The sequence below is a fragment of the Neomonachus schauinslandi genome, chromosome 12 (genome assembly GCF_002201575.2).
Source record: "Neomonachus schauinslandi chromosome 12, ASM220157v2, whole genome shotgun sequence".
Taxonomy (NCBI): domain Eukaryota; kingdom Metazoa; phylum Chordata; class Mammalia; order Carnivora; family Phocidae; genus Neomonachus; species Neomonachus schauinslandi.
Genome location: NC_058414.1, coordinates 1,875,308 through 1,902,239, shown reverse-complemented (window position 1 = coordinate 1,902,239; position 26,932 = coordinate 1,875,308). Strand labels below are relative to the sequence as shown.

The 26,932-nt window shown below is 57.0% G+C and overlaps 1 protein-coding gene across 1 annotated transcript in view; it reads left to right on the top strand.

Annotated features, from left to right (window-relative positions):
* TNS3 (tensin 3) overlaps positions 1–25,965 on the top strand; it is a 100,810-nt gene extending 74,845 nt beyond the window's left edge. The window contains exons 12-22 of the mRNA XM_021703727.2: positions 1,648–1,819; positions 3,094–3,725; positions 4,274–4,360; positions 6,841–6,972; positions 10,549–10,644; positions 11,224–11,301; positions 12,030–12,107; positions 20,353–20,521; positions 21,918–21,986; positions 22,089–22,115; positions 23,376–25,965. Of these exons, the coding sequence (XP_021559402.2) occupies positions 1,648–1,819; positions 3,094–3,725; positions 4,274–4,360; positions 6,841–6,972; positions 10,549–10,644; positions 11,224–11,301; positions 12,030–12,107; positions 20,353–20,521; positions 21,918–21,986; positions 22,089–22,115; positions 23,376–23,520 (1,685 nt within the window). The 3' untranslated portion in view covers positions 23,521–25,965. The remainder of the gene's footprint in view (positions 1–1,647; positions 1,820–3,093; positions 3,726–4,273; positions 4,361–6,840; positions 6,973–10,548; positions 10,645–11,223; positions 11,302–12,029; positions 12,108–20,352; positions 20,522–21,917; positions 21,987–22,088; positions 22,116–23,375) is intronic.
* Positions 25,966–26,932: the final 967 nt, after the last annotated feature.

Below are 26,932 nucleotides of genomic sequence, written 5' to 3'. Positions count from 1 at the left end.
GGTTAGGTAGGTGGATAGATGGATGGTAGATAGGTGCGTCAATGGATGGATGGATGATCGATGGGTGGATGGATGGATGATCGATGGATGGATGGATGATAGATGACTAGACGGATGCAGGGGTGGATGGTTAAGTAGGTGGATAGATGGATGGTAGATAGATAGGGGTGTGGCTGGATGGATGGGTGGATGGTTAGGTAGGTAGGTGGGTGGATGGATGGTTGGATGGATGGATCGATCTATAATAGAGGCAGGCTTTGGAGGGTGATACTTACTTCCAGAGGGAGATTTTCTCTGGGGCAGACTACTGAGATCGGGGCGGGGGTGGGGGGGAGGCTCATCTGTTTCTGGCCCTGGTATCCCTACAATGTAGCCTTCAGGGGCCTCACCTTAAATCTTAGGTAAGTGCCTTGGGCTCCCCGGTTGTTTTTCGGCCCCACCATGAAACTGCCCAAATCCCTGCTTATTCTGTGGCTTCTCAGCCACTTCCGTCTCGGTTCCAGGAGTTTGGCTCTGTTCTCTGAGCTAAGGAGTCAGAAACGCCTGCAGGGGAGGCTGTGCTCAGAATGGTTCTTCACTTCCCTCAAGTCCTGGCTGCCTGCATAGCTCAGCCTCAGTTTTTATCTCTGCAGATCATCAGTGGGATTTCCACAGCCCTGACCACGGGCTTAGGTCCAGCCTCTAATCCACGTGCTGCCAAATGGGTCTGTGGGCAGGATGTGTGACTCACCTTAATGCTGCCCCTTTCCTGGAAATGAGTAATATGAATGATGTGGAATTTTTAAAAACTTCATCATGCTTTTATCCACCCTCCCTTTTTCTAAAGCAGAAACCAAAATAACCTGTATTTCTTACAATGTTATCTTATTGACCCTGGTAGATTTGCCCAGTTCTTAAAGCTAAGTATTTTTGTTTTTTTGTTTTTTTAAAAAAGGCAAGATTTAAAAAATATCCAGAAATAATGATGATGCTGGGCCTCAAGCAGATGGGCATTTTGTCAGGGAAATGTATAAAATTCGGTGGAGCGTGTGGACTTGGTGTTAAACAGCTGGTTTTCATGGTGCTTGACCGCACGCCCTGAGTGACGGGCTGAACCAGGGTCTGTGCCCCTTTCGGGGGCAAGGGCACCAGCCAGCAGGGCCATGTTGGAGGTGGGACGTTTACTGGAAAGCTCGTGGTCCGGGGTGTGGGCCGAGCTACCCGCTGGGGACAGATGGAGCTTAAGCGCCCACCCAGCCACAGCCCCTGGGCTTGCTCTTTCTGGAAAGTGGGTCTTCTCTGTGGAGCGTCTCCTGCTGGTGTGCAGAGAGAAGGCTTGGCCCTTTCTAAAGTGAGAGCTGGCCTGCAGGATGGGCAGGTCCATCCGTAAGTACACAGGCCTTCAGGGGGTGACAGTGTGTGTGCTCCACGCCCTTGTCCTTGCAGATGAGCTTGCAAGACGCTCCTCAGCTCACCTGGCGTGCTGGAGCAGGGCGCGAGCCCTGTGTTCCGCGTCCTGCGTTTGGGGAGTGTGCCGGGCAAGAGTGACCCGCCCGTGGTGGAATCCGGCCCCTTGCCTGTGGCACGCATCTCCAGGAGTGACCCCGTTCCTTCCAGGACAGAGACCAGGCCTGTAAGCGGATCTCTGTTCTGCTTTCTCTGCCACAGATACTCGAGGCTGCGCTGAGATCCTGCATCGCACAGTGGGGATGTCTGAGAGCCCCGTGGGGCCCAAACCCGCGACGCTCCGGACCGACATGCCGGCGGCACCTGCCTTTCAGCGGGCGTTCACGTCCTCCTGCACCATCTCCAGCAGCAGCCCCGGCCAGCAGCGGGACAGGTAGGGAGACAGGCCCTTGAACGCAGCAGCACAGGCTGCTCCCGAAGACCCTGACCGCGGACCCCGGGAGGGGAGGGTGGGGGGCTGGCTCCACCTGCAGCTGACGCCTGGCTGCTCTTGATTCAGAAATGTAATCACAGATACAAACTCCGGAGACTCTGCCCCCCCCCCCCCCCCAGTGTTGACAGGCTAAGCACTCAGGGACCACACCGGCAGGTGGAGTCTGGGGCCAGTTAAGGACCGGGTGTCTGTGACCACGTGCTCTGACCTGAGGCTGGATCAGGGATGTGGGGGGCTGGCCGGGGCTTAGTCTCCCTTGGCGGCCAGGCCAGGCCAACTCCAGACTGGGCGGAGGGGCAGGCGGACAGGATGGTGGTGGTCCTGGGGACGTGGAGGTTGTGCTGGTGTTCGGGAAAGTGCGGGGGTGCCCCTTGGGGGGTTGGGAGAGCAGAAAGGGGGGATGCAGACACAGAGCCGCTGCATGGGCCCAGCATAGGAACAGCTCCTGAGCGGCTCCCTTGGGCAAGGACACGGCGTCCCAGTTCACTCTCCGCATCCTGCCTCCTGACTCTTTACAAGGGGTGGGACTCAGCTGAGGACGTCCCACACAGAGCACAAAGTGTTTGTTAGTGAGGTGTGTGTGATGTGGTGGCTTGGCGGCTGACTTTCTGGATTTCTAACCCTACGGGACTTTCTGATACCTTTGATCTGGGAAATCCCGGTTTTGGATATGGTAACTTCTTGTGATCTTTTTTTTTTTTAAACAACCTGTATTTTATTTTATTTTTTAAGTAGGCTCCACGCCCAGCGTGGAGTCCAGTGCAAGGCTTGAACTCAGAACCCTGAGTCAAGACCTGAGCTGAGATCAAGCCCCGGCTGCTTAACCCACTGAGTCCCCCAGGCGCCCCAACTTCTCCTGTTCTTACTGGGATCCCATAACCAGCTGGTTTTCCAGCGAGCACTTAGTGGAAACTGAGTCGGGCCCCCATGTTAGCTCTCGGGGGAGGAGGATGAAGAAAGCGGGGGACACGGTCTGTGCCCAGGGAACGACGCTCTGCCGGTATACGGTGAACCGTGTGGTTGACCTCGGAGGGAGGGACATGGGGACGTGGGCGGTGAGCTGGACACGGGCGGTGGTTGAGTTTTGTCCGGAGCGGAAGGGGCTTTGCTGGGTGAAGAGCGAGGAAGGATATCACCGGAGCACTGGGGGACCCTTGCTGATCTCGGGGCATCTTCTAGGGCCGGGCGTTCTCACTACTGTGTCCTTCCCACAGCCCTTCGTCTGCCGAGCTCCCGTGGGTGGAGAGCAGCCCCAAAGCCACGCTGGCTCTGCTGGGGAGCAGCCGGCCGGCAGGAAGCCTCCTTGGCTCCGGAGAGTTTCCCAGCCCCAGCCCCGACGGCCCCGGGCGGCCCCACCTCCCGCCCGCGGAGCTCCAGGCCTCTTTCCACAACCATGAGCTGTCCCTGGCGGAGCCCCCTGAAGCTCTGGGCCCCCCGAGTGGCCAGGCTTTCCTGAGTTTCGGCACGGCCCCCGTGGGAAGCGGCCTTCCCCCCGGGGAGGACCCGGGCGCCTTGCTGGCTCATTCCCACGGAGCACCCCAGGCCCCTGGCACCCCGCGGACAACAGCAGTGGCTGACAACGGCTTCCTGTCCCACGGCTTTCTCATGACGCCTGGCCATGGCGGCCACCACAGCCCGGTCCTGCCGGGCCAGGGCCTGACCCTGCCCGGGCAGCCGCCCCTTCCTGAGAAGAAGCGAGCCTCAGAGGGGGACCGGTCTTTGGGTTCGGCCTCCCCGTCCTCGAGCGGCTTCTCCAGCCCGCACAGCGGGAGCACCATGAGCATCCCGTTCCCAAACGTCCTCCCGGACTTCCCCAAGCCTTTGGAGGCTGCAGCGCCCTCCCCAGGTAGGTGCGTGTCGGCGGTGGTGGGTGCCCCCACGTGCGTTCACTCAGCAGAGGGGGGCACCCTGGGATTCCCGGGCGGCGCCTTGAGAGCGAAGCCCAGAGCCTTCCATCGGGGTCTTCCCCTCGTGTCCTCTGTTCCCCTCTGCTCTCCACTCACCCACGTCGGCTTCTGTTTCTCTCGCCACTTGCAATCCTCGTTCTTCAAAAATAACCTTTCTTTTCTCAATTCAGCGAATTTATTCAATTTAATGCAGTATTTCAAACATGTACGAATAAGATCCTGACACGATTCAGCCACACCACGCTGCTCCGTCTGTGGAGAGCCGCCCGGCGCCGGCCGCGTGTCGCGCCCCATCTGTGCTGTGTGGGTCGAGAAGCACCTGCTCCCTGTCGCGCCCCCCAGCCGGTTCCCACGGAGTTAGAGAGAGCGCTCTTCCCCGAGACACACCGTCCTCGCCCTGGGTTGGACTTTGAGCGCTGGGTTCTGTGCGAGGTGAGAGGTTGCAATAAAATGTCCAGGGTGACTGTTTTTACATTCTCTTCTACAGATAATCCGGGTGATAAGCATGTGTCTGTGAACTTTGTCCAAGACACATCCAAATTCTGGTACAAGGCGGATATCTCCAGAGAGCAAGGTGCGTGGGCAGGACGGGAGCCCGGGGTGGGGACGTCCGAGGGTCACGGCCTCGGGATGAAGGGTTAGGGCAAGGCTTGCACTTTGTTATATACCCCTGTGGAAGATGCAACAGATTGTCCCGGGAAGATGCTCCCCGTCGCCATCCAGGCCCTGAGCTGCAGGGGCCGATGGTCAGGAGGAAGGACAGAGGTCTCTCCAGCACCCTGGTGTCTGTGCACCTGCATTTGTCCACGGCGGACAGACACATGCTTACCGAGGGGCCGTGTGTTGGACGTAACCGCGTGCCTTGCACACGTGCTGTGCAGTGTCTGCATGCCCGGGGCGGCCAGCAGACATCTGACCTCAGTAGTGTGTTTGAGCAGCTAATGCCACTTCTTCCCGGAGGACAAATAGAAGACAGGTCCAGGAGGGAGGCGGCCCCGCGAGGCAGCCCCGGGAGCGAGCAGCTGTCGTCCTGCAGATTCGTGGGGTCGCTGAGACATGCTGGTCCTCCCCGGAGGTGCTCCCAGAGGAAACCCGGGGACTGCTAGCGGGCGTGGGGCTGGGCCGGGGACAGCGTGCCTTGGATCCAGGAGGAGGGATGCACGGCGTGGCCCCCCGTGCAGCCCGCACGGCTGACAGCTTCGGGTAGAAAGTCATCCGGTATCGTCCTGAGGCTTACTTCCCAGCCTGGCTGGAAAGAAAGAGTTAAGTGGCTGGCAAACAGCACCGTTCAGCTTTCTCTTTGGAATTTTTCTGTTCAACTAAGTAGCTCATAAAAATGGTAAGAATGTGCCTTTCTTCCCCTGAGCTCAAGGAACCTATTGTCATGATTCGTGGGGGGAGCCCGCAGCCCGGAGAGACCTCCGATTCCCTGAATTGGGCTTTGTGGTCATGCTGCTCAGCTCGGGTCCGGGCTGTGCGTGGCCGAGTGCCCCGTTCTTGTCCCCTCCCTGCCCATGGCACGGGATGGAGGCTGTGAGCCCAGCACCCCAGCACCTCGTCCAGCTGGGGGGGCTGAGAAGGGCCTGTGACATGTTCTAGAAAATTCTGTGCAGACCACGTACTCCACCGGTGCAGCATCTGGCCCGGGATGGCAGGCTGGGCGGGGGCTGCCGGACTGGGGCTCCACTTCCAAGGCAGGTGGCGAGCGCCAGGCGGTCCCTGCAGGACGGATGTGGCGGATCCAACCTCGCCGGGTTCTGGAGGGTTCGCCGTGGGAGGCACCTGATGAGCACATGAGGGGTGGTGGGCTCTGGAGACACCAGCTGAGGGAGCCGTGGGGACGTGGCCACTGACTCCATCGGCCTCACAGGGGAACATGAGGCCCCCGCGGGGCAGGGCCTCGTCCTGTGGGATGGGTCCCCCTCATTCTGTTTCAGAACAGGGTCTGACATTAACCCCAATCTCCCCTCCCGGGGGGGCAGCCCTGGCTTCCGCTCCGTCTGCGGCCATGACGCTGGGGCACTTCTGTCCCACCCCCCACCCCCCCAGCGAAATAAGATCACGACGTTAAAAGGGGAAACCAAAAGCGCTGGTGAGGTATGCCACGACTGAAAACATGCAGTTCTATCAGAGGTCTTTTCCCTACGGCCACAGAATAATGCACGGTCAGCTCCCCGATGCAGACACCGGCCGCCAACGGGCCTGCTGGTGCCCGCGTGCGCCCGCCTCCCCACCAGCCCCCATGCCCGTGTGGATGGCCCTCGGGGTCAAGCGCAGGCCCTCGCAGGCCTGCGCCAAACCCGCCCCCCTTCCAGAGAGCTGTGCCTTCCCCACCTGGCAGGCCCTGCTTCGAGAGTGGAGGGCAGGGATTTTATTTGTAAGACCATTATTAGCTAAATGCCCCCCAGCCTCAGGTAGGGAAGATGGGAGGGCAGGTCGGCCAGGCCCAGCCATCAGCCCTGACTGGGTAGGGCACTCACAGCCCCATCCAGGCTGGATGCAGTCGGCCACGGAGCCACGGGACGGAGGGCCACTTACGGCCACATTTTTGCCACCCCTGGGGTGAACTGTGGGATTTGCGTTAAATATTCAGTAACTTTTTAGGTCCATCCTTTCAGTCTTTCCCTCTGCTTGGTTGGAAGCGCACACTCTAAAATGTCTAAGTACAATGCTGCGCTGGGAGGGGGCACCAGGCGGGGCCACAGCAGGGCCCGGAGAGAGCCTCAAGCCTCGCCTCCTGGCCCGCCACGCTGTGCATACTGGGACCTGGCCGGGCACTTGGGCTGGTGGGTGGGCCCGGTTCCTGGGCGGTCAGCTGAGGGTCCTCCCCTGTCCCTCATGGGTGCTGTGGGGCAAGCAGGAGCCCTGTGTGTCTTCTGGGGTGGGGGGGCTCCTTTGCAGTCAGGCCCCCCTTGAAAATGATGCATCGTCACAGAGACCCCCACCCCACCCCCAAGGGATCTGGGCCTGCTCCCTCCGACCCAGTTTGCAAAAGCACCGCAGGCAGGCCGTGTGGACCCCGGCAAACGTGTGTGTCTCTGCTTCCCTCCCCAGCCATCGCCATGCTGAAGGACAAGGAGCCTGGCTCATTCATTGTCAGGGATAGTCACTCCTTCCGAGGGGCCTACGGCCTGGCCATGAAGGTGGCCACTCCTCCCCCTTCTGTCCTGCAGCTCAACAAGAAAGGTAGGGACCCGGGAGCGGATCGGGAGCACTCACCCACCTACGGTGTCTGTGCAAACATGGCTTTGAGTTTCTTCGGAGTCTCTGTCTTTTTCCGGCGTGGTCCACTCAGGACTGTCCTTGTGCAAGCAACATCGTTAATGATTTGTGAAGTTTATGTCTTTATTGCTGTGAATGAGTGATGCATTCCCTTGTTCGGCGGCCAGGAGGGTAGAAACGGGCCTCACCGAGGCACCCGGGCCCCCTTCTGCCCCAGGAACCGTAATCAATTCCTGTGATTTCTCACCGACTGTCTCTCCGGCATCTGTACACAGACACTTTCCTTTTTCCTCACGTGAGAGGCCGTGCCCTGTGCACACCATTCTCGCACCTGCGCTCCGGAGAGCGCTTTGCTGGATTAAGAGTGATGCTGGGGTCAGCCTGGAGTCACAAGAGGAGCCCCGGGGGTGGGGGACCAAACTGTCCTTGTCCCCAGTGCCCTGTGCCCGATGAACCATGCACAGCTGTATTCAGATCTTCTACTTACTCTTCTGTGAACTTTCCGTCTTGGACACAACCACGTGCAGAGAGGGTGTCGATGGCTCCGTGCACGGTAAATGTTCCCATGAAGCAAACACAGGCGTGCCCGTAGCCCAGGAGACAACCTTGGCAGGAGGCCCCTGCGTGCCCCTCCTGCGTGTCACACTCCGTCATCCCGCGATCTTTCGGGTATTCCAGCGACCCCTAGATTGGGTTCCGTGAGGCCCTTGGGGCTGGCCCCGTGTCCTTCCGATGTCCTACTGTCTGTCCTTTCCCTGCCCGCCATTTCTCCAAGAATCCCCACTTCTGTGTGCTGGGGGGCGGTCTCTGGGAACCTGAACGTGTGAGGGCTGGGTGTGTTGGAGTGTCCGAGGGTGACTGCTTCTCTCTGGTGTCCAGAGCGAGGAACTGGATCACTCTTAAAAAGTTGGTGAGTTGGCTCAGATAGCAGCTCCAGCGCGGAGTCACGGAGTCCATCACGGGACCTTTCCCACCCTCTCCTGGTGACAAGCCCCATCCCTAGCTGCACCTGCCCCTTCCTCCGTGTCCTGACGGACACACACCCTTCAGATCACCCATCCTGCCACTGCAGACAGGAGGCCTACTAAGTAGAAGGTAGAGTTACAGCTTGTTTATATTAACCACCAAAATAGGAATCCCTGAACATCGTGGTCTTGCCTGTTTTCAACTTAAATTAGAAAACTAGTATGTATTCTTTTGTGAGTTGCTTTTGCTCATGTTACAAGATTCATTGTTTCTACTTGTAACACTGCTTGTACCTGTTGCTCTCTGACGGCTTTCCAGGGAATGAATGCAGGCCCACCTCGGAGACACGGCAGGAGTGTATATCGCAATAACGTGAATCACGATAATACGTATTGCAATAACACGTATTGCTACGATGCGCGTCAGATAAGCTTTGGGGCTCCTCAGTGCACGTAAAAGCGACGTTTACTCTGTACTGTGGTCCACTAAGTGTGCAACAGCCTCATGTCTAAAAAAACAATGCACACACCTTGATGAAAAAATACTTCTGGTGAAAAGCTCACCACCATCTGAGCGTATCACCTGTCGTAATCACGGATCACAGTAATCAGTGTAATAATAACGAAAAAGCTGGAAATACTGCGAGAAATACCAAAATGTGACACAGAGACACAAAGTGAGCAAATGCCTTTGGAAAAACAGCGCCAGGAGCATCACTTGACGCAGGGTAGACACCAGTGGTCGGTTTACGTTTCACAACAGGAAGCTCAAGAAGGAAGCAGGCTCCTCGTGTGGGCACCGGGCTCACCAGGAACGGGGGAATCCAGATAAGCAGATTCGGAGCTCACACATTTAAGGAGCAAAGTGACATGGGTCTGCTTCACTCCCATGCCGCGCCCAGGATCCGAGAGGCTTGACGGGAATCCCTGGGTGGAGGCTCTGCTCACGGCTTCCAGGAGGAAGTGACCTCGGAGCTGTGCCTGGAAGGACGTGAGATTTGGTGGCCGAAGCATCCGGCCGAGGGGCTTTCAGGGAACCTAGGTGTCTGCTGTGGGGTGAGCGGAAGGGGCAGGGTGCAGGGGACTCAGCACAGACCCCAAATCCAGATGGTGTTGTCTGGAAGCAAAGCGGGAGGAGGCTTCGTGCAGATCGAGTAGAACAGCTGAGCGGCGAGGAACCCAGCGTGAGAAGCTCCAGCAATCCTCAACGAGGATTCGAGCAGGAAGAGTCTCGGGACAGGAGTGGCTTGGGTCTGTGGACGGGGTCCAGGGGAGAGCGGGGACGGGTGCTGTGGAGCATGCAGGGTGGCTCTTGGCTCCGTGGAAACTGCAAGCCGGCGTCTTTCCTGCATGCACTGCCGCTTCGGAAATGTGGACGGTGCTGTGTGCGTGTTCTCGCCTCCCGGCGTGCATCCGCATCTCAGGCCGACCTTGACTCAACCCTAAGGTGAAGGTCACAAAATGTCCCCGGTGTCCTCTGGCTGAAATCTTCGCTGGCTGCCTGTCCTCGTCCAGCCCTGGATTTGGCAGTTGGGTGTCACGGTGCAAGGAGAGGTTTGAGAGGAAAGAGCGCAGCGAGTCAGCATCCCGCCTCTTGGTACCCGGAGACCGGGCAGCGACAGATGTCCAGGACGGATCTGTTCTCCAGGCAGCCAGCTGGCTGGCCATCCCACTGAGACACTTGTCCCCGGCGCACGTGTCCCCTTCAGTGCGGAAGACGCGGATCCTTTTCCTCCCACAGCTGAGGATGCACGATGCTCCTTTCCACACCTGTGTTCACCACAGCCTTCCATGGAATCTGGCCATCTCCCTCCCCGCGGGCGGGTGCTGCTGTCGGGCGGTTTCCAGCTCAGTTTGGAGGTTTTCTGGGCATGCCTTGTCTTCGGATGCACAGGCTGGCGGGGGCAACGATGTTCTGTCTGGTCCCAGTGACGGAGGGCTTCCTCCCTGGGGGTCTGTCACGTGGCTCCTGGCTCAGTCATACCCTCAAGGCTGGTCCCTTCTAGCTCTTGTCAGTGGCTTGCTATCGGGCATCACCTTGCATCCAGATCCTTCTAACCTCTCCTGTTACGAGGGCTAGGAGCTGGACAGCGTGTTTCTGTTCACAGCAGCTGACTCATTCCCTGCACTGGGGATGCTTGCAGGATGTGTGAGCGTATCTCCCGGGACCCCTGCACCTCCGGGCATGTCACCCTGGGGGGCTCCGCTCTCCTTCCCAGGACGCTGCTTGGCAGCCCACCGAGGCCAGCGGCCCGGCTCTGGGGCCCCTCCCTTTAGCTGGTGCTCTGTCCCTCTCTCCCATCCTCCCGTGCTCGCATTCTTTTTTTTTTTTTTTTTAAAGATTTTATCCATCTATTTGACAGAGACAGACACAGCGAGAGAGGGAACACAAGCAGGGGGAGTGGGAGAGGGAGAAGGAGACCTCCGGCTGAGCAGGGAGCCCGATGTAGGGCTCGATCCCAGGACCCCGGAACCATGACCCGAGCCGAAGGCAGACGCCCGACGACTGAGCCACCCAATGAGAATGCTCTCATTCTTAAATTCTCTTTTCTTTCTTTTCACTCTCTCACCATAGCGGGAGATCTGGCCAATGAACTCGTTCGGCACTTTTTGATCGAGTGTACCCCGAAGGGAGTGCGGTTGAAGGGGTGCCCCAACGAACCCTATTTCGGTAAGTGGCTGCGAGGTCACAGTTGGCGTCCTGGCCCACGCGGTGTGCGGCCCCCTGCTGCCTCGAGCAACGGGGCCTTCCCCCCCCCTCCCCCGGGCTCCCCAGGCCCCTCACCCGATTATCGTCTCCAAGATAAACTGGATAAGGAATTGTTCTGAAGGCTTTCTCAAAACCAAGCAGATGGCAAGCAGGCAGGCCCGTGAGCACGGACCGGGTTAGCGCTTCCTTCCCAACCTCGCAGGCTTGTTGGGACGACACCCAGACGCACGGTCCTAGCCTCCGGGAGCACCTCGCAGGGACCACGGAGGCACCTGGGCTGTCTCAGACTCAGCTGGCGGCTTCCTGTCCCACGGCTTTCTCATGACGCCTGGCCATGGCGGCCACCACAGCAGTTCCTCCACCTAGCTCTTAGCTGTCTTGCTGGACTGGTCGCTTCCCTGAAGTTTTGCGCCAAGTCCCGCAATAACGGACCGTGTTAGTTGCTACAAATATAAGTGCTCGTCCTCCACAGCAGCTTCCTTCCCACGGTGCCGTGTTTAGGGCCGCGTTAACGCCCATCTGCTGTTCATCCGTTTGCAGGGAGCCTCACGGCTTTGGTGTGTCAGCATTCCATCACGCCCTTGGCTTTGCCCTGCAAGCTGCTCATTCCAGACAGAGGTACGCGGTCGGGTCCTCCGTGCTCTTCTGGCTGGCCGCGTGCATGTCGGGTACGGCGTGTCGGGTCTGTGAGGATCCACCGGCAGAAGTCAGACCGGAATCTTCCTCTGTCCTGTGCCCTGTGGGTAAACCCCAAAGAGTGTCGTGTAGCCCACCCAAGTCGGCCGACAAGAGGCAGCGCCCAGCGATGCTGTCACCTTACGGGCTTTGTGAATGGCTTCCCTGGATAGAAAGCACCTGCACCAAGAGAACTTCAGGGCCACACTTGCATTAATTTGTACAGTTCTACAAAATCAGCAAGATATTGGTATTTTTGAGCTTAGGTGACAAACTATTCTCTTTGCCTTTATGGCTGTTTGAAAATATCTCTAATTAGGGAAAAAAGCACCCATTGCATAACAGCGTGATTTGGCCATATTTCCCAGCTTCCTAGGCAGTATTAATTTCACATAACTTTATTAGATTCCATAGTGATAAATTTATAATATAGGTAAGTGTGATTTACCTTTTGCAACTCATTGTTCATGAGAGCTGAGAAAGACATGTTGCTGGACCGTGTCGCCCCCCTGCCTGCTCAGAACGCAGTGCTGGGGTCCGCGGGCTGGGGGTTGTCACCAGGAGACAGACAGGTCACCCCCCGGGAATCCAGGCCCGAGTCTGACTGTGTCGTGAAGACTCTTCTCCGGTGAGCCGGACTCATTTCTGCATTTTCTTGCTCTGTCCCGCAGATCCGTTGGAGGAGATAGCCGACAGCTCTCCCCAGACGGCAGCCAACTCGGCCGCGGAGCTCCTGAAGCAAGGGGCAGGTCAGTCTCTGGCTTCACTTGGGTCTGCGGGTTTCCTCCTGCTGTGTGTGTGAAGGAGCCCGCTCTCTGGGAGCCCCCCAGGCCTGGTTGGGCAGCGAGTGTGGGCGGACAGAACCAGGACTCCCCGGGCTGGAAATGTCCCCACTGCAAACAAGACCAGAGACCGTGGGAGAGAGCCAAGTCCTGGGTTTCGTCTGGGGAGAAGGCAGGGAGCCGGGATGTGGGGGGCCTGCTCGCCCCCCCAGCCATGAGTGTAAAAGCACTCACGGGCCTGACTCAGCAAGCCGATGGTTTCGCCCTCGCTGCCTGCAACCCAGGGTGATGCAGACCCCCAGACAGTGCGCTTGCCTGGGCACCTGTTTTTTAAATTAATAGACTTTATACATTTTTTAGAGCAGTTGTAGGTTCACAGGAACATTAAGAGGAAGGTACAGAGGTTTCCCCCACACCCCCTGCCCCGTGCATGTGCAGCGTTCCCCATTACGGCGTTCCCCCACCAGAGGGTACATTTGTTCCCATCTGTGAACCTACGTCATTATCACCCAGAGTCCAGAGTCTCCGCTGGGGCTCACGCTCGGTGGTGTTCCTTCTGTGGTTTTGGACAAATGCGTAATGCTGTGTATCCACCACCAGAGTATCACTCAGAGTGCTTTCATCATCCTAAAAATCCTCTGTGCTCCACCTGCTCACCCCCGCCCTCCAGACCCTGGCAACGTTGACCCCTTCCTTGTCCCCGTGGTTTTGCCCTTTCTAGAATGTCTTAAGAGTTGGAATCATTACAGTTGGTAGCCTTTTCAGATGGACTTCATCCCTGAGTGACAGAAGTTTCCTTCATGTCCTTTCATGGCTCGGTAGCTCAGTGCCGAATGATCTTACGTTGTCTGGACGGACCACAGTGTACTCATCTGTACCCCCACTGAAGGGCATCCTGCTTGCTTCCAACTTTTGGCAGTTACGAATAAAGCTGCTGTAACATCCGTGTGCGGGTTTCTGTGTGGACGTGAGTTTTCAGCTCCTTTGTGTAAATAAAAAGGAGCATGATTGCTGGATCGTATATTAAAAGTATGTTTAGTTTTGTGGGCTTTTTAGATTTTATTTATTTGAGAGAGAGGGAGCGCGCATGCACGCACATGCGCATGAGCGTGGGGAGGGGCAGAGGGAGAAGCAGACTCTCTGCTGAGCACAGAACCTGACATAGGGCTCGATCCCAGGACGCTGAGATCATGACCTGAGCTGAAGACAGATGCTTAACCGACTGACCCACCCAGGTGCCCCTGGTATGTTTAGTTTTGCAAGACGCCAGCATTGTCTTGCAAAAGAGCTACACCATTTTGCATTCCCACCAGCTATGGGTGGGAGCTCCTTTTGCTCCATATCTTCACCAGCATTTGGTTTCATCAGGGTTCTGGATTTTGGCTGTTCTGATAGGTGTGCATTGGTATCCCATCGATGTTGTAATTTGCATTTCCCTGATGACACGTGACATGGGTCATCTCTCCATCATTGCCGCCTGTACACCTTCTTTGGTGAGATGTCTGTTAAGGTATTTGGTCCGTTTTTAATTGGGTGGTTTTCCTGTTGTTGAATTTTAAGAGTTCTTTGTATATTTTGGAGACCAGTCCTTTATCAGACGTGTCTTTTGCAAATATTTTCTCCCAATCTATGGCTCGTCTTCTCATTCTTTTGACGTTGTCTCTCACAGAGCAGAAATTTTTAGTTTTAATGACATCCCGTTTATCATTTCTTTCTTTCATGGGGTGTGCCTTTTGTGTTGTCTTTGAAAAGTTTGTCACCAAACCCAAGATGATCTTGGATCATCTTGGATTTTCTCCTATGTGATCTGGAAGTATACTTTTACATTTTACATTCAGGTCTGCGGCCCACTGTGAGTCAGGGTTTGGGAAGGGTGTGAGGTCTGTGTTACGGTCTCTGTTTTGCACGTGGGCGTCCAGCTGTCCCAGTCCCCTCTGTGGAAGATGTGATCTCCTCTCCATTGTGTTGTCTTCACTCCTCTATCAAAGATCAGCTGACTTTATTGATGTGGGTCTATTTCTGGGCTCCCAGTTGTTTTCTATTGATCAATTTGTCTGTTCTTTTGCCAATAATACAGTCTCGACTACTAGCTTTCCAGTAAATCTTGAAGTCAGGTAGTGTCAGTCCTCCAACTCTGTGCTTCTTCTTCAGTCTCCCTCAATTCTTGTTCAGTCTGTGCTATTCTTGGTCTTTTGCTTCCATATAAATTCTAGAATCAGTTGGTCAATATCCACAAAATAACTTGCTGGGGTTTTTAATTGGAATCGTATAGTGTCTATAGATCAGGTTGGGAAGAACCGACATGTTGACAAAATTGAGTCTTCCTATCCATGAGCATGGTATCTCTCTCCCATTTATTCAGCTATCTTACATTTTTCGTCAAAGTTTTGTAATTTTCCTTATAAGTATTTCTTGTACATAATTATATTAGATTGATACCTAGGTATTTCACTTTGGGGGCTGCTAATGTACCTTGTATTGTGCTTTTAATCCCAAACTGTGATTGTCCTGTGCTGGACTGGAAAGGGATTGACTTGTATATTAATCTTGTTTTCTGCATCGTGCTATAAATACAGCCCCACTACTTGCTGTTGCAGCATGTGATGCAGCCCCTGGGGGCCCCAGAGTAAGAGGGCTGTGGACAAGACTGAGGCCACGGGGCTCCTGTGGGTCTGCAGCCGTGAGGGAACCGAGTTCCCCACGGTGGACGTTTGCTCTCGGAAAGGTTGGGGAAGGGAATTTCAGAGACTGGTTGGAGGCCTGGACAAGAAATACGTCCTTTCTGCACCTCATATTGGTAGCATACTTCACAGCTGTGGCTCCGTGTTGGAGGTCAGTGCAATCTACAGCTCTTTTCTTGTTACTTCCTCTGTACATTGTGCATGGTTCTTCTGTGCAACTTTTCTCTGTGGAACTCCCCGTCACTATGCCTGTTGCCCAGCTAAAGTTCATCTCTCTGGTTTCACAAGGATGAGTGTTGAACTCTTTTCAGTTCAGACCTCCTTAAGGGATACATTCTGTGTGTCCAAAATGAAGCTGACGTGGTTTGCCCCAAACAGCAACGTGTTAGAACGTGAAGCTCCAAAACGAGGGGCGTGGCTGTGTCAGTCCTGGGTTCAAGTCCAGGCTCTGCCACTCAGGGTTTTGACCTCTGGCAGCACACTCAGCCACGTGGATCTCGACGTATCGATGATAATGATCTCTCCCCACAGTGTGGCTGCAAAGACCAAGTGAATCAGATGTTGAAAACCTCCTTGGGAACCATAACGTGGTCACTCACGTAGGTTGTGGTGGTATTAGTCCTGCTGTGTTTGCACGGGAAAATGCTCTTCCTGGCCCAGGAAAAATGGCCTTTCCTGTGGTGGAGGCCTCACCCTTTCCCTGCACGGGCCTCGGCTGGGCGCCTCCGTAATATCTCCGGGGTGCAGCCCTGCTCTCAGCCTGGGGTTGCACTGCAGCCCACACACCTCTAGGCTCTGCACTTAGCTTAGTATCATCTTACGACAAGCTGCCTGTTGTGTTTCTCCTTAAGCTTCATGATTATCATTTTCCCAATAAATGTCCAATTAATAAATAGATCAATGAATTTGCTTATCATAATTAGGAACCACAATGACCCTTATTTTTAGATATTACGGCTTTTCCTTCTATTCTGACTTATCATTGTTAGATACACTTGATAATCTTGTTGAAGAACATATTGCAGGTGTGGAGTAATGCCGGAGGACTTGATTTTTTGAAGGGTGGCAGTTCCCAGGACTTGAGACGGGCCCTGGGGATCTCATGTGAGCATCTGAGCTGAGTATTTACACACGACAGGGTGGAGCCTCATGTTTCTGAGACACACTGAGGGGGTTAAATATCCGTGCCGCTCACTTCATGGGTGACCAGGCAAAGCGTGGAATCAGGACACAGATCCATGGCTGGAGTGAGAACAAAGCAGCAGTGAGCTTGCAGAGGCCCCGCGGTTGTTGGAAAAAGCGCAGGAAGACGGTCAGACTGTCCCATTGGTGATCACCTCAAGGAAACTGATTTTTTCCCCCCTAAACTAAATTTTCTGAGTGACTTGAATTGTCCTGTGTGGAGTCCCCTCCCCATAAAGTTGAGGAAGCAGCACCCGGGAACATTAGCAGAGGCGGGCGTCCCCAGTGAGGGTGCATGGTCCCTCGTCTGCTTCCCCTTCTCTCGTGTGACTGGGGCCCTTCTGGGTCGTTCCAGTCTCTGACTGTTGGCGTTTTTGGTCTCTTCCTTGGTGGTGTTGAAGCTGCGGGATGCAGTCCATCCTGAGAAGAAGGACCAGAGCTCTGGTACATTTCCCAGCAGTGTTAGGCTGTGTCCTTGACTTACCATGTTGTGAAGTGTATTTTCTTTATAAAAGTAGTAGGAGTTCTTTAAGTTAAAAAAAAAGGGGGGGGGCACCTGGGTGGCTCAGTTGGTTAAGCGACTGCCTTCTGCTCAGGTCGTGATCCTGGAGTCCCGGGATCAAGTCCCACATCGGGCTCCCTGCTCGGCAGGGAGTCTGCTTCTCCCTCTGACCCTCCTCCCTCTCATGCTCTCTGTCTCTCATTCTCTCTCTCTCAAATAAATAAATCAAATCAAAAAAAAAAAAAGGATAGGGGCGCCTGGGTGGCTCCGTGGGTTAAGCGTCTGCCTTCGGCTCAGGTCATGATCTCAGGGTCCTGGGATCGAGTCCCGCATCGGGCTCTCTGCTCGGCGGGGAGTCTGCTTCTCCCTCTCCCTTCCCCTCTGACCCTTCCCCTGCTTGTGCTCATCCTCTCTGACAAATAAATAATTAAAATCTTTATTAAAAAAGGGAAGAGACATGGAAGAGAGAGGGAAGGTGAACTGCTCAGACGCCCGTTTCCCAGACCACCCTGGATGTTTTTCCTTTTCTCGCTTTGAGTAAGAAGTTCACCCATTTTTGTTGCACACCACATAGGTCTCGTTTTCAGTGGCTGTGAGGTGGTCCGTCTTGTGACTCAGCTCCTTACGGTTGTTCTGCTCGTTTGGCTTGTTTCTGGCTTCTCAGTACTACAGACAACCCTTGGGAGGCTACCTTTCTGCTTTATGTCTTTTTTCAGAATTTTGCATTGCTCTCTTAGGACCCAGGTTCCCAGACGCAGTAGGGCTGGGTGAGGTCGTGTGTTCCTGAGGCTTTGTACCCACGGGTTTGAGGGGCACGGCCCCGTCACGGGAGGCAGCCCTGCTCCACAAGGCGACCCCCCCACCCCGCGCCGGGACCACCTGCCAGGTGGAATTGGACGACGGGGGCCAGGCTGGGTAGACAAATACCAGTCACCTTGTGGATCCTCCCCCCTCTGCTGGAGAGCAGGGCTCCGGGACGGACCCGTGGGCTCAGCAGACCTGCCCCCAGGTGTGCTTTATCAAGTGACAGCTTCCCTCTTCTGCTTTGAGGAATGACCCCTTTAGGGGTGATATTCCCCAAACCCCGACTCCTTGTCAAAAGGCCATTTGTGGTGCCAAAAGGGAGACGGGGTCTGGGTTGGTGGCCGCCTGTCCTGGCGCAGACCCAGGCTGTGCCCGTTTTGTGGGATTTCACTGTCGTTTGATCAGAATTCCTTGTCTTCTTGTTTTTGGAAATGCATCACAGTAACGCTAATGAAATCAAAGGTAGAATATCCACCCTCCGAAAATCACGCGGTCTTGAAGTTTCCAGGCACCCATCCATCTCCGGCTCGTACACACACACTTTTTCTTTTATACTTGTGATCGTAGCATGAATATGGTTTTTATTCTGCTTTCCCATCAACCTCTAACGGTTTTCTGGGTTTAAGAAATAGTTGACGTACTGTCCTGTGCAGGCCTATGGCACATGGTGAGAGGGTTTGATTATCTAAGTCATGAGGTGGTCACCCCGGAGGCTCAGCTCACGTCCGTCTTCTTGTGTAGACACAATACGAAGAGGAGAGGAGAGAAAGGTTCTCCTTGAGCTGAGAAATCCTAGGACCCACTCTCTTCCCGACTTTCCCGTGAACCACCCGGGAGCGTCGGCCGTGGCCACCTGTCTTCTTGTCGCTGTACGTGTGGTGTGGCTGCCATTTGCTGGTTGCTTGGTTTTCCGTGTGGGGTTCATTGAGCCATTCCCCGTTTCCCCGCTAAGTCAGCGCGAGGCTCCCATAGCCCCACCTCTGGGCTGGTCGTCCACCGTGGTTATGGAAGATTTCCCTTCTGAGCCTCCTGATAAAGATGACCGCGTTGTCCAGAAGGGCCATCCGGGTTGACCCAGCGTTTCATCAGAGTGTGGCAGGCGTGGGGCGCTGGGTGGCTACGTTGTAATGTGCCAACATGCGCTCTGTCCCAAGCGACACATGTAAACCCCTCAAGTCCAGGTGGCAGCTGGAGTACAGATCGCCACCATCCCTGCCGCTCCCTCGGGTCCGTGCCAGCCAGCCGCAGGGAGCGGGTGCGTCTCCGACTCCCGCCCACCCCTGAGCATCCCTCTGGGTGAGAACGCGCAGGTGCAACCTTCTGAAGGTGCGTCTGCTCTCAGGACGGGCACGTGGCATTGTCAGGGGGCATCATCTGTGGCCAGGGACGCTCGCACACAGCCTACGTGCCTCACTGTAAAATCCACAGCGCACCCTCGGGAATGTTGGACGCTTCTCACCGAGCGTGCCCGGTACCCCGTAGTTTCCCCATGGACATTGCAGCAGCAGTATGGAGCTGGGGTGTCAGTCAGGACACAGTGGCGTGGACGCCCAGGGGCTGGCTGCGAGGCTCCTGGACCGCTTCTTGGGGTCTCCAGGCCACTGTGCCCTCCTCCGCCACGGGACAGGTGCAGATGGGCTGAGACAGTCTCTGGAAAGTGTCCGCCATGGCCTGACACGCAGGGATCGTCCTCAGAGTGAGCAGCCTTAGCGGAGCTCAGAGACACGGAAACGGTTGTGTTCGGGGTGGAGAGTTCTCTTTAGATGCTGCCTGGCGGCACAGCGCATTTCCGGCCGGTACAGGGGTGCGGTCTCTAGCTGCTTCTGGTGAGAGCTAAGGAGTGGTTCAGGGAACTTTGTAGGGGAAGCTGGGGTCTCGGAGGAAACTGCCGCTGATGGCGAGTTCGGGGGCTGTGTCCTCTAGAGGAAGTGGGGTAGCTCCCTGCAGTGAGCGTGGCAGGCTCCGTGCGGTGCACGCTCTCGCTGAAGACCCCTTTCTCTAGCCTTGGGCTGCGTCGTTCCCGGGAGGCTTTCTGGAATCTGCTCCTTCCCTTCATTCTGGGCCTTTCCCGTTGGGCCTCTTCAGTGGCTCCAACAGTGATTCGATTCCAGTGGCTTTTCCTCGTGACGTCGGTGAGACCCCGGCCGACATGCTTGTCGTGCTCAGCACCCCAGGATCAAGGGCGAAGCTTTGTTTTCCGATGAACTTGGTGCAGACCTGGGGCTTACTCACAGAAGCAGGGGCTTCTGAGACCCCAGAGCTTCCCAGGCTTTGAAGATGAGCTGTGAATTGCAGCATTTGCCTCGAGGCCGTGGATGGCTAGCCATTCGCAGGCAGCAGACGCTCACGTGGAGCCTGGCGTCCGGCAGGGCAGGGACACAGGCGGCTCTGTTCTTGGGGGTGGTGGCGGCTGGGAGGGACACGTTCTTGGTGGCTGGCCAGGTGGGGCCATGGCTCCTGCTGGGAGCGAGCAGTAGGCAGAGTCCGAGTGTCTTGGGACACACCGACCTCACACGTGCCCCAAGGTCCCACGTCAGCTTCTGCATGAGCTGCAGGGGTGCAGCCTCAGAGGGCCGTCAGGCTGTTTACCAAGCCCTGTTCACACTCGACAGTTTGCTCCCCGTCCCCCCCGAGAAGCCCAACCCCATGGCAGGGCGGGGCCATGACCCAGACAGGACGGGCCGACCCGCGCCTTCCTCACACAGCCTCTGCCCCAAGTCATACGCCTCATGCATCGTCCCCGCTGCTCTGGGCGCCATCACTTCCAGCAGTCTGTGCAGGACGGTTCTTTGGGGTTCTGGCTTCCCTCTCGCATGTTTACTGACCTGCGGTGGTGCCGTGGACCCACACCCGCACCGAGGCTGGGGAGGGGTCTCCAGCCCCACTGGGGACACGGCGGCAGGGGCGGCAGGGGCGGCAGGAGGCTTCCGGGACGGGGCCTCGGGGCACGTGTGTCCCTGGTCCCTCCCCGTCCACGCCTGCGGAATGGGGGGCCGAGGGCTTTGCCTCCAGTGAACACCCTGCTTCCCTGGGTGTCTTGCAGCCTGCAACGTGTGGTACCTGAACTCCGTGGAGATGGAGTCGCTCACGGGCCCCCAGGCCGTCCAGAAGGCCCTGAGCCTCACCCTCGTGCAGGAGCCGTCCCCCCTGTGTACGGTCGTGCACTTCAAGGTGTCGGCCCAGGGCATCACCCTGACGGACAACCAGAGGAAGTGAGTGTGCCTGGGCGCCGGGCTGCGGGCGGGCTTCTGGGCGCACCCGGGGTCAGACCTCCTGCCGGCCCGTGTGTCCCCGGGACGTGGCTCTGGACGCGTCACTCCTCGGCGCGTCCCTGTCCTTCAGGACCTCCCAGGAGCTGCGAGCAAACCGTGGACATTCGGCGCAGACGTTTTCTTCTTAGGAGTCAGTAAACTTGTAAAGAAAAAAGAGAGAGAGAGAGAGAGATTTGGACCTTTGAGTGTCACGCACACACACGAGTATAATTTTTAGACTCAAAAATCTTTGAACTCGATTCTGTCGAAACACTGGGAGACTGTGATAGAACTCACCCGTCTTTGGTTTGGTGTCGTTACATCTGACTGGTGGTCGTTCCATTTCAGGTGACACTGTGAGCTTGCTAGATGTTAGTCCAGTATCTAGATAATTAATTGTAATGTAGCCATTAGTTATATATTAAGAGCAACTAATACTAGTAATAGTTATTCATGACCATCCATTGTATAATACGTTACAATACTAAATGTTATCTAGATGGTGTTTGAATATGTAGATACTAGATAATAATTTCGGTGGCTTTCAGCAGAGCTGTCCCTGAGTGGGTTCTACCTAGCAGGTGTCCCGGGACCATAGTAGGGTCACAGCCGAACGGGGAGCAGAGTCAGGTGCACAGACAGCAGCATGTTCCCCCCCCCCCCCCGCCCCACGGAGTCCCTGACCTCAGAGTCAAAGACATTTCCAATGCACTTGTTGTTCATTTGTTTTGGAAACAGCCCGGTGTGGTTAATAAGAGAGCCAGGTCATCGGCCATAAAAGCAGGGGGATGGCCGGAGCATCACGGGGCACAAGGCCAGTCCCCTGGTACCGGCCGGTGGGGCAGCCCCGACCCGCCCCTTGTGCCCACCCCACAGCTAGTCTGTACGTTCGCAGTGTGCCGTCAGCTCCTTCCTCATGTCTGATGTGGGCTCCGGTCCCCAAGAGTGGACCTTACTGGACACCGTGTCCCCAGTGAGGAAGGTTCGGCTGGAGACGGTCGGTGGCTGGACACGGTCGGCGGTTCTTGGGCCGAGCACAGGAAGGCAGGGCTCCCTGGCTCTCCTCCAGGGCCATGCCGGGCTCCGGGGTTCGGTCCCGACCTCCGCGTGGCTGGCAGGTGCACGATGTTACTCTGCTGTATGCTTCCCTCTTGCCAAGAGCCAGCTTTTCGAGCACCGCTCAGCCCCGCGTCCACCTGCCCGTTTCTAACGGGCGTACGCACGGTCCTTCTCTCCAAGTGACTGGTAATCCAGTCGGTTTCCGCCCGACTCTCCTTCGGGGGAGCCCACGCTATGCGTCCCTGTCACCCTCACGCCCACTAACAGAGCGTGCCCCCCCCACCCCGTGTCCCAACAGGCTCTTCTTCCGGAGACATTACCCCGTGAGCAGCGTGATCTTCTGCGCGTTGGATCCACAGGACCGGAAGTAAGACATCTGTATTTGTATCAGGCGGTGCGTGTGCATCCTTTGCCTGTTAAATTAATAAAGAAGTGAACGTAACTCTTCCTTTTCTTTTTAATCTGCAAGGTGGATCACGGATGGCCCCTGCTCGAGGTAGGTTCACGGGACGCCAGCGCCCTTCCTGTCACGGTCCAAAGTGCATCTTTGTACAGATTTCCAAAGAGGGTTTCCCATAAGGAAATGAGGGAACCATGCCAACGGGTTCGTGCCATGAACACAAACGAAAGTGTGTCCTTCTGCAGGAAGGGCCTCCTGGGGTTCACTTTCCTGCTTGCTCTTTCCTGAAGGCACAGTACATACCCCGGACCCGTATGTGGCGAAAATAGCGTGGAGGCGAATGCACGGCTTTTTGGGCTGTTCAGGGCGGGCGTGGACTGCAGGTGCATCGAGGTCAGGGTGGAGGAAGGACTTCCCCTGTGTGACTGTGAATGACACAGTGTTCAGCGTTTCCCAGATGCAGGGGGAGCACGGTTTCCGCCTGCCCTGGCTCCACAGCAGGCCAGTCCCGCCAGGCAGGGGCTCTCCCAGAACCTTTCGGAGCTGTTGGCGCTCCCCAGCCCGGTTTCCTCCATGTAACCTAAATCTGATTGCCAGGAATAGGTCAGACCACAAAGATCCTCTTGTAGCGTCTCTGGTTCACATTCCTGTTGGCCTTGGGATCTGATAAAGTACCCGGAGGCCCCACGCTCTGGCACGTGGGGCTGATGGCACTCCCAGCCGCGTGGAATGTGCCACCTCATCGGGGTTCCTTGAGCCAGTCCCTCTCATGGCTGGGAAACCGCTCCCCTGGAACAAAAGAATCCTTCATTTTTTTTAAGAAGGAGCAGAAAGAGTTTCCCGGGGACAACGGAAGTCCCCGCGTGAGACTCAGGTCTCACAAAAGCCCATTCGGAGAACAGCTCCGATTCTTCTAATAGTTCCTTACTTGCCCACAGTTTGTAACTGGCGTGTAGGAGGCCCGAGAGGAGAGCTTCTGGCCCCCAAGGGCGGGAGGGTGGCCACATGTGGCCCTCACCTGTGCCCCCACGTGATCCGATTGCCCCACCCCGGTACCTGGGGAGCCTGGCCTCCCCTGGGAGAGTCAGGCCACCGGCCGGCTGGGGGCTCAGGGACCTGCCCTGACCCGCGTCTGCAGGATTCCGGCCAGGAGAGTCCCGGGGCGGTGGCCGGCCGTGCACCTGCTGTCCCTGCGAGCTTTGGGAGGTGGACAGCTGTGGGCAGGTGTCTGGCTGGGTGGTGGCGAGTGGCGGGTGGAGGTCGGGGTGGTGCAGGGAGGAGCGGACAGAGGTTTGCACCCACACTTGGGCCTTGCGGGGCCCTGGCGCTCTGGCTTCACCCCCTTTCCTGTTGCAGGGTCTTCGGGTTTGTGGCCCGCAAACAGGGCAGCGCCACAGACAATGTGTGCCACTTGTTCGCGGAGCACGACCCCGAGCAGCCTGCGAATGCCATCGTCAACTTCGTGTCAAAGGTCATGATCGGGTCCCCTAAGAAGATCTGAGCCCCTCCCAGCCAGAGACCCGAGCGGGGCTGGGGCGTGCCCCGCGAAGCAACCGGCCAGCCTGACGTTCCAGCCCCAGGAGGCCGAGGGGCTCCCCCTCCGGCTTCACGAACAGGAGGACAGATGGCCCCCCCTCCTGCTGTCCCTTCCTGAAAGACTGCTCACGGACACACCTCTGTGGCCAAGCGCTTCCCGGGTGGAGGAAATTGGGCTCCACACTGGCAGGGGCCCCCGTGTTCCTTGCAGCCGGCGTCTGTGGGAAGGAGGGCGCCCAGCCCCTGCACGTGGCCCCTGGGTGGCCGGCGGCACCATCAGCCTCACGGAGGGCCCCCGTCCACCCAGCACCCGGGGGAGGCCTCTCTCCTCCACAACGGAGACGCTAGCTCACCGAGAAGGGGATGCATGTTTGCTGAAGGTTCGTGCAGGTCAGGCCCTTCCGGAACTCTGGGGGCATGAGCGAGGGGGCGACGTGATGGCTGTGAGGACCAGGAAGGCCACCCAGTCCCGGGGGAGGGGCACCGTGAGCCCCGGCCGGGCGGGCCGGCGGCAGCTCCAGGCTCTCGCTCCGGCTCCGAGCGGCGTGTTGTCCGTGAGAGCAGAGGGAACGTGGACGCGAGATGTCTTTTCATATAATTTATATTCTACTTATGCCAAATTATTTATGATAAATTGCTGGGCAGGACGGGGTCCCACTTCTGGGGGCTGCCAAGCCGAACCCATGCCCACGATCAAGGGCCGCGTCCCCAGCAGGCCGGCCACAGCAGCCTTGACCACCCCAGTACCACCCCAGTCCTTGCCATGGACGGTTCGGGTCCAGGCGGCGGCGGGTGACGTCCTTTCTGGGGAGGAAGTTTCCGGAGGGTGGGTCACCTTTGGGTGGAGACTCGGCCCTGCTCTCCACGGCTCTTCTCGGCCCTCTGTGAGCCGTTGGCCCCTTGTCCCCGCCTCTATGTGTTTCTGGCCTCCTGAGCAGAGGAGGAAGGGGAGGAAGATGATGAATCTCAGTCCTTCAAGGCTGTTCTTGAGCTGAGGGCCACTCCTCTGCATCTCCTGGGCGACCGAATCAGGGGTGCTGGTCACGCCAAGGCTCCTGTGTGTCCCCCAGGGCGGGAGTTGGGGCTGACAACGGCGGACGGGAGGCTCGGTCTCCTCCCGCACAGCCGGGGCGCCCCGCGGCTCTGGGGCCCGGGGAGCTGCCCACTCTGCCCGACTTTCCAAAATCAAGACCAGCTCTTCGGCCCCCCCCGCGAGTCACCAGCGGGCACCACACCAGGGGTGGAAACGTGGTTGTGAGTTCTCTGTGTGAAGCGGGTCAGAGACGGACGTGCCGACTGGCAGAGCTGGAAGCGAGTCGCAGGGGGGTGTCGTACGTGTGTGAAAGCAGGTGGACGGGTCCACTGCAGCTCCTATCGATGCACCAAACATAAGTGCCTCATTTCTGTGCCAAATGTCTGCCTTGGTCTTCGCGGACCTTCTTCCCCGACAGGTGTTGGTGTGGAATGCACTGGTATCTCCCAGGGGCCCCGGGGTCTGGTCCTCGGCAGGGGCGGCTGGCATGTTGGGATTCCATTCGTGGCAGAAATTCGGCCAGGGGGACCCGAGGTGCCGTCCCCAAGGGGCGCCTCATCCCAAGGTGGCTTCTACCCATTTTGACCCAAAGACCGCAGGTCGGGTCCCTCATCCTTCCGACCCAAGGACGAGAGGGCTCGTTTACAGACCGGAGAGCGGGTGGGGGTGGGGCCCAGAAGCACAAGCTGGTGGACGATATGGGCATCGGGGCCTCCTGTGCGGTCCCTGTCCAGAGCATCCAAGAAGACACACTCCCTGGCCTGTGAGACAGACCGGCCGGCTGTGGCTTTTCCTCACAGTGGCCAGGGCGTCGGGAAGTTTGCTCCCTCTGTGGAGCCGAGGGACGCCGATTCCCCGGTTCCTGACGAGGTGGTACGACAGGTTTCTTCCTGTGTTACACGTGCATCACACAGAACGAGAGGAATCCACGAACTGGGGGCTCAGAGCGCGGCAAGCCGCACCCCCGCCCCCACGCAGGCTCGGGGACACTCCGCGTGATCCCTGGCATGGGGGTCCCGTCCCGGGGAGGTCGAGGGTCTCCACCGCGTCACAGCCAGGGTCCTATTAACCTGCTCATTAACCGGACGCTGTGTTCCTCCAGTGTTAATCTATACCCGCGGCGAGTCACACCGAATTTAAGGGTCGCCGTGTGCATCCTCGGTGTCAAAGACCTCGTGTCTCCTTAGCTGCCTTGCTTATTAGTGGGTATTTTTACTTTTCTTATATTGTAAAGAATATATCCAGTTATGTAAATGAATGTTCTATAAACCCTTTGTATAGTCATTTTCTCTGCTTTTCAGATATCCTCTCTATTCAGAGTATAATAAAATTATACACGCGGGAAAGCCTCGGCGAGGCAGATATTAGTTGTGTTGGCCGGAAGCGCCCAGAGGGCGTGTACGTCTGTGTGTCCGTGTGTGCACGTGGGTCACGCACGTGTTTCACTGGGAGTTTGAAGTGGATTTTTTATGGAGCGTTGGATTCGGTTATAAATTCACATATGTTTGGCCTTTAGGAATATATTTTAAGATTTCCGCCCAGAGACCTTTGAAAAATTATATTCAGAGAGAATAAGAATTTAATTGCCGTGCTGTTACTCCTAGGACCTGGTTTGTGTTGATGTTCAGCCCCCGAGGGGACCGTCCAGGCGTCTACCGCGTTGGGGCTGAACCTGAATATGAAGTTTTGTGGGTTCACCTGTTGCTTCGAGGGATGCAGGTGTTGCCCACTGCCACCCTCCCGGTGGTGCTCCCCAGCCTCCGGGGGGGCTCCCCCGCCAGGTGGGGGCCCATCGTGCTGGCTTTTTGCCTTCCTGGAGCTGGGCTCCCTTTGCCTGGCTGATTTCCTTCCCGACTTAGGTGATGGGGACACAGGGCCCGTGGCCCTCGTGCGCTGTGTGTCCTAAAGCCCTGAGCTCACAGGGCTAAGGGCTGGGGCAGGACCGTTCCCATGGCTGAAATGCCGTGACCACTCTGGCCCCAGCCAGGAGCGTAAGGACGAGGAGGCACACTTGGGAGAGTCTCGTCCAACAGGACGTTTCCGGGGGGCGGCAGTAGAGTCAGCCCAGAGGATTTTTGGAGCACCGGCCACCACCAGGCCTTGCCTGGACAGGAGCTTGTCATGTGCGCATTAACTCCCTGCTCATCGCTCAGCGGCTACTACTGATGGATGTCCTGGTGATGGGCACCTGGGTCCCACCCACTGGGGACCCAGATCTATTGGAGATGGGCACCTGGGTCCACCCCCTTGGGCCCTGGATCTATTAGTGGTGGGCCCTCTGCCTGCCCACTGGGGACCCTGGATCTTTTGGTGATGAGCGCCTGGGTCTGTCCACTGGGGACCC